The 6,992-nt window shown below is 40.9% G+C and overlaps 1 protein-coding gene across 1 annotated transcript in view; it reads left to right on the top strand.

Moving 5' to 3' along the window:
• The window catches only part of SLC7A10 (solute carrier family 7 member 10), a 97,479-nt gene that overhangs the window by 63,283 nt on the left and 27,204 nt on the right, over nt 1-6,992 (top strand). Inside the window, exon 2 of the mRNA XM_019505591.1 lies at nt 4,154-4,358. Coding sequence (XP_019361136.1) covers nt 4,154-4,358 — 205 coding nt within the window. The remainder of the gene's footprint in view (nt 1-4,153; nt 4,359-6,992) is intronic.

The following is a 6,992-nucleotide window of genomic DNA, read 5'->3' on the forward strand; positions in this document are numbered from 1 at the left end:
CCAGCCCCCATTCTCCACCCCTACTTACCAGCTCCGAGTCCAGCTCCAGCTCCCTGCCGCAGCCACCAGGGACTGCCCAAATCATTGAAGCTCTCCAAATCTTTTCCGAAGATTCGGAGAGTTTCGAATCAATTCGGACCTTTTAATTGGTCCCAATACGATTCGGATTCGGCGATCCAGCCACCAAATAGGGCCAAATCTCCTCCCAGTCACCACCCGAAATTTCGTACAGCCCTAATCAGCAGTGCAACACCTCAGACATCTGCACCTGTGTCAATGAGTCCTCCCCATCCTGTCTTTGGATCTCTTTCCATTATGCTCTCATGTTACTTTATTATACGTGTGTGAAGAGCTTGCCTTGCCATTTCACCCCTTCTTTCCTGTCCAGATATGGCAACGAAGTTCCTTGAACTCAGCACCTGGTCACATAACTTTTCCCCACATTTTTTTTTGCATTTTCCCAAGAGTCCTTATTTCTCAACACGCAGTCTTATTGTTCCAGTTTTTTGTGTGATGTATAGCATTGAAAAGGAACTCGCTGAACCCGCTAGCACATCTCTTGTTTGGAAGGAAGTTTATTTGCAGAGCTGTTCTTTTTCCAGATTGAAACGTCAGGTCCTCTCGGACTAGTTTAGCATTCCAGCCAGGGTGACTCTTCCCCTGAGACGTTCTTTTGGAATGTTAATTAGGCTGTTGCTGTCCTGGTCAAAAGAGTTAGCCAGAAGCATAACGTTAAGCAGATTTCTCCATACTACCATATTTCTCAATCATTCCTATGTATGTACAATAGGATTTTCCTTTTGCGAGTGATTCAGCTGAAGGCTCGTGTATTTTACAAAGATGATGAAAATTCTGTTTTTAATAAATATACATCCTTACGACATAAATTATTTGCATGTTAAATTATTTTGAGAAGCAGCAGCAGCACACTTTGGTTTGTTGAGAAGTGGATTATTTGATCTTTAAAAGGAATTTCATAATTCAGTGGAAATTGTATAAATATAAAAGGGAAATCCTATCCAGCACAGCAGTCAGTCTTTAGTCTTTTCCTTTATACACATACATACCTTCAATGCCTTCCTGAACACAAACAGGATCAAATTCTGAGTCTGCTTCTGCGTTGGATTTTGCCACTTTTTAATGAGATACCAGGAGATTACCTCATCCTAGTAATGTAGACCTCTAACGCATGTGTCACTTACAATGTGAAGGTGCAATTTATCACCAACATAAAGTGACCCAGTGGTTTTACCTCCAAAAATGGTGTCATCTAGGGAAGAAATATTTAAGAATAGATTCAATAGTGTTAGAAGTTAAAAGCCAATTATAAGAACTGAGCTAGCGATTTCTAACAATACACTTGCAAAATCTGCTGTTTTATGTGGATTTCTGGTGCCATAGTAGATTTAATAACCCTTTTTTTAATAGCACTGCCAACTCTCTTGATTTCATCAAAAGTTTTGTGATATTTAGTATCTCATAAAGCTCCAGCAGTTCCTGGAGACAGGTTATTGCACATGAATGTCAGCATTCATTTAAAGGAGCAGATACATTTTTAGCCTTCATTGTTTATGGATAGATGCTTGAAGATATGAAGAAATCGACCATAAAGGTGCAAGAAAACAAGCAGCACCCACTGCTTTGTTTTCCTTTATAAATCCCATGGTTTTCAAACAGATCTCATGACTGCTTTAGATGGCTGCACCTTTTCACCTTCCTGTCACCAGGACTTTGCCAGCTGTAACCACACAGCTAATAACAAAATCCATGTTCCCGCAAACCACAAGGGGATACATTTGACACATCCATGTCCATTTGGACTATATATAAAATGCAAGTCTCAGATAAACCAATGCGAGACCAAAATCAAAGCGTGTATAATGTCATTTTGTGGCTTGAGTCAACTGCAGTATTGCAAAAGGCTCTGCTCGTCTAGCACAAGGTAAACATTAACTTCAGAGTGGCTATTAATTCTGGTGGGAAAGATGCACGTTCTCTAAACGAGCTATTGGAATGCAGAGCCCACCCCTCTAAAAGCAATACATCCCGCTGTTATTGTATCATGAATTATTGCTGGGTCTTGTTCTTTCATGGGTTTATCCTGGCAATCTCCTGCCAACACCTTGATAGCCCAGAGAACAGCCTTTGCCTATGGCCTAATACTCTGGGTGTGGGATGTTCAATATATGAGGAACCTCCTAGGCCAGGTCCAGAAGAGCATGACTGTTTGTTTCCCTGAGGACAAGTAGCAGCAGCACACCTGGGTAGAGTAGGGGAGGCTGGGGCTAGCAACTGTGCTGGCCCCAACAGCCTTACCTGTGGTTGTGGGGGAGCTGCAGCCACAGTGCTCTTGCATCTGGGAGCCTGGCCAGCAGCCGGAGCGCAGCCCTAGCAGACCAGCTCCAGTTTTGGGCGGCACGCACTGCTGCCATGTGTGCTACCATGGTTGTTTTTTTTTAAGGCGCAGAGTTTTTTTGATCCTGGAATCTCCTGGGGTCAAGCCTCTCTCTCCCTCCCCCCCCCCTTCCCCATTGCAAGGTAACAGCTTGGGGAATGCCTGCATGCGTGGTGTGTGGCGCTGCAGACAGGTTGTCTAGACATGGCCCTAGAGTTTACAGGAGCACTCTACTTTTGCACACGTTCAAAAGTCCACAGCTGTAGGACTCCCCTCTCCTGCCTGCCTCCCTTCAGCAACCCAGGTTCAGCCACTCATTAGACTTCCTGACTTACTGTGAATCACTGCTCACCGGTTCCAACAAGCGAGCCATTCTGTACCTTCCCACCCTCGCACACTCTGTTCTGCCATCCCTGCCACACGCATCCTCAGATGATCACAAGCAGACCAAAATGCCTTTGTGATGCATACACTTCTACTTCAAAAGGTGTTGTTACTTCTACCTAAGGAAATCTTACATCAGAACCGAGGCAGCGCATGTTAGCATGACTTGAAAGAGTTGGCCATGTTTAGTCAAGCTGTTATTTGTTGGATGTGAAAGTGAAAGGGCATACGTTGCTGAAAGGGAGAGAAAAGGAATTTGGCTTTGATGCCATATGGGTGGCAAGGCTTACAAAGCAAGATGGGTCTGAATGTTAATGTTTCATCAACTGCTGATACCCAGGATTTCTAGCAACTGCCATGGTAGGCAATGAAATTCAATAGCTGAGCTGAAGGTTAACCAGCTTTGTGCTCAAGGATGCTAGTATGCAACAAACAGAAGAAAGGGTCTTGCTACAGTCTTAATATAGGGGCTGTAGAGTCTCTACATGGAAATTTTGAAACTAAAAAGAAGGTGCATGATTGGGTCTGGAAGCCTACAGATAAGAGAGCAAAACCCCCAAACTAACAAGAGTTTCTGTCTCAGAAGTATGCCCTGATAAAAGATTCCTCTTGAACAGACTCATTTGCTTTGATTTCAGTGAGAACAGACACATACTGCATGTGAAAGAAAAATACAGCAATAATCTAGCATTCACTTTCTAATTACAGTAGTGCTTTAGCTCATGTATTAATCAAAATAACATTAGCAGTACAGAGCCCATGTTGTCCTATATATTACTGATGCAGTACTATGTATACCTTTAGAATCTGTGGACACTGTACAGATGCAGCACTTGTGCCATAAAGACAAGAGTCTTTGGACTTTGAATACATCAGCCGTTTGGGGGACTTTGTTCAAGTATAGTATATATCATGGGTTCAAATTAATTGGTTCTTGTGGCCACTGCCGCAAGACAGCTTCTGCTTGGCCACTACATAGTAGATGCAACATGTATTATTTAGACTTCTATCCACTCTGTAGATGGGGCATACATTATTTAGATTCCTCTTAGGAGGACATGAAATATTCTTCACTATAAATAAATTCATCAGCCTTTTAAATACAACAGTTGAGCAGTGCAGGTGAAGGGAAGTAGTTTTGCAAACTCTTTTAAATTTGTCCCATCGTGCCTCCCAATGGATGTTCACCAGATACCCAAAATCTACTTCAGCAACTTCTAGAGCACATTGCTTTTCACGATTTGCATTCAATTGCAGCCTTTCATTAAACCCTAGTGAAAACACAAATACAATCCAGCAAATCCTGAAAGAGCAATGAGAAAATATGCACACCTCTTTTCATCTAACTTGCCACAAATCTTTTATTTATTCCAGGTAATATTATTGGTTCTGGAATCTTTATTTCACCAAAAGGCGTTCTGGAACACACTGGCTCAGTGGGACTTGCTCTCATTATTTGGGTGCTTGGAGGAGGAATTTCTGGTCTTGGATCATTATGTTATGCTGAATTAGGAGTTACTATCCCTAAATCAGGAGGGGATTATTCCTATGTCACAGAGATTTTTGGTGGGTTAGCTGGGTAAGTATAGCATTTATTTACTGGTTCATCTTTTATGATGTTATCTGACAATGTTGTATTATCACTATTACATATTTAACAGAAGAAGGTTTTTGTTTTCCCTCCAGGGGTTGCTGTGATAATTAAAGAGTGTATTTATTTTATGGCATCTATAGGCTGCTTCGTATAAAGTGATTCTTTATTTTCTCACAAGAAATACCTTCTTGCACCTTCTGGCTAGATCAGCTCAGTTTGAACAAAAGAAACAAGAATTCTTGCTTACCTCCACTGATTGAACAAAGCAAATTATATGAATATGCATTGCGGCAAACTATGCCATATGGTATTTACCATTTTTGCTACACTATAAGGTGCAGATAGAATTGTAACCCTGGGTCTGAGTAGTCTCAGCAGACCAAGTCTATCCCTATCGCAGCAAGAGGCAACATTGTGCTTTTTCTGTAATGTGATTTCCAGTGTTTAGATCTTCCCACAGTGGGACAAAGTAAATCGTATATGAGCCAAATCCTCATGATATGCTTACATAAGAATTCCACAATTTATATTGTAGATTGCACCACTATTATTCGTTTAATCAAAGTATACATTGTGAATATCCTATAGAAAGAAAAAATGCTAATTCACACTGTGGTTTCTCTCTGAACAACTGATAATAGAGTAATGTGGTAAAGGGAAAAAGAGGGGGGGGGAGTTAATTTATATTTATCTTTACTGAATAGTTAAAAAAAAAGAAAGAAAAATGGTCTTGGCCTGTATTCACAACTTTGCCTGGGTGCTTCTCTGCCTTCTGGGTTATATAATAATTCGCTAATTGGACTGGGTATTGTACATGTTACTGTTTCCTATGTGAAGAATAAGTATACTAAGTGCAAACTAAGGGAACAAAAAGAATGGAGACAGCTGCTTACTTTTCCCTATTGAACAGAGCTGTTATTTCAGTTTAGCTAGCGATTGTGCCAATAAGACTGAGAGCCAGGCATAATGCAAGCAGGTACTGTGAACCCTTCCCCATAGACCTCACTTATGCTTGTCAGATGTTAGACCTGCTTTGCCACTCCTCTGCTGACTACATCTATGTTCAGCCAGTTGCAACATGACAAGATGGTTTATCCTTCAGGTGTTTATCAATGTATTCAGGCCACTGAAGCTTGCCTAGCAACTCTCCCAATATAAAGTTGGTTCAATAATAAATATTATCTCAGCTACAGATCTTGCTTCTCTAACTTCTGAGGCACCGCGAGTTCCACTTCTGGGCATTCCCTGAAACAACTCAGCCTTGAGAGACTGATAAGTTTGGTGCTTTTCTCATGATTATACTGCATCAGGACTAACTGGTCCTCCCCTCCATTTCACCTGAATAGGTCAGAGTATGGTTTATGGTGTAGTCATCAATATGATGACACCTACATCTTTCTTTGGATAACAGGCTGAGCGCTCCATTATTCCGATGTGAGAATGAGTCCGAGTAAAAAAATTAAAAGCACAAACTTTAACAGAATTTATTTTAAATTCTTCCAGTTAGCCCCATGTATGAGGCCTCATCTTTATTAGGGAAAGAAGACAGACTTCTTAATTTAAACTCAAGTTACTCAACCTAAAGGAAAATCCTAGCGAAGATGGGGTAGTGTGTTGTTTTTACATGAGTTAGTAGGTCAGATTAAAGACAGAGGAGGACCTAGGTCCATTGTAATCTCAACTCATGTAACGGCAACAGAGTGCCTTTACTAGGATTTTGCCTGGATATAATTAATTGGAGTTAAGATTGCACCTTTTTACCTAATGTAGGCACCACCTAGAAGATTAGGATTCCACATCCCAAAATTGATGAGTCCAGGGTTTTCCTTGGAAATACATGATGGCTAAACTGCAGTCACTTGCTTACACATTACCCTGGCTTTCCCTAGATAGCTTTGCTGCTACCAGAGGCATGGTTTCATAACCATGATTTATTCCTTGAAATGGGCACTGCAGTCCACAGAGAGAAATAGCATAAGATACTGAAGGCAGTGCCACCTGCTACGATAGGAATGCCTCATATAAAGGAACCCAGGAAGTCAGTGCTCACCATCACATGCAATTTCACAAAAATCAGTGAATTTTGTCTTCTGGAATATGGTAAAACAAGGCTAATTAAAATCACAGGTAATTAAATTACAATTTTGTTTCTAATACAAGTCCTACTTACTTCCTCCTTTCTGCTATGTTTTCTCAGAGAATCTTTGTAACAAGTCACCAAGAGGTGTCAAGTGCAATGGTTATAAAAATGTCTCTCTCTTTATTGATTACCACAAACGGGCTTCACCTGGAACAGAACAACTATGTCAGTTTCCAATGTAGAGAACTCTGTCTTCCATGACAGCAATTTTCTTCTTTAGGTTTGCATTGCCCAGGCAGCATCAAAAACAGTATAACCTTGTCCTCTGAAGAAAAATAATGCTCCAGTTCTTTATTTCCAAAATGAATCAGTCTTTGTCTCAAGAGAACAAAGCAGTGCCACATATATATGACAAAAGGTTGTTATAATAGCTGAGGAACCTTCAGACATCTTTCTTGGTATCTGTTAATTTAAAAAGAAAGCTTGTATCAGCAGAAAAGGGATTGGGGGTTGTTGTTTTTGGGGGGGGGGGGGGGGTT

Source organism: Gavialis gangeticus, unplaced genomic scaffold (assembly GCF_001723915.1).
Source record: "Gavialis gangeticus isolate Ggan-Ray unplaced genomic scaffold, GavGan_comp1, whole genome shotgun sequence".
NCBI lineage: Eukaryota > Metazoa > Chordata > Crocodylia > Gavialidae > Gavialis > Gavialis gangeticus.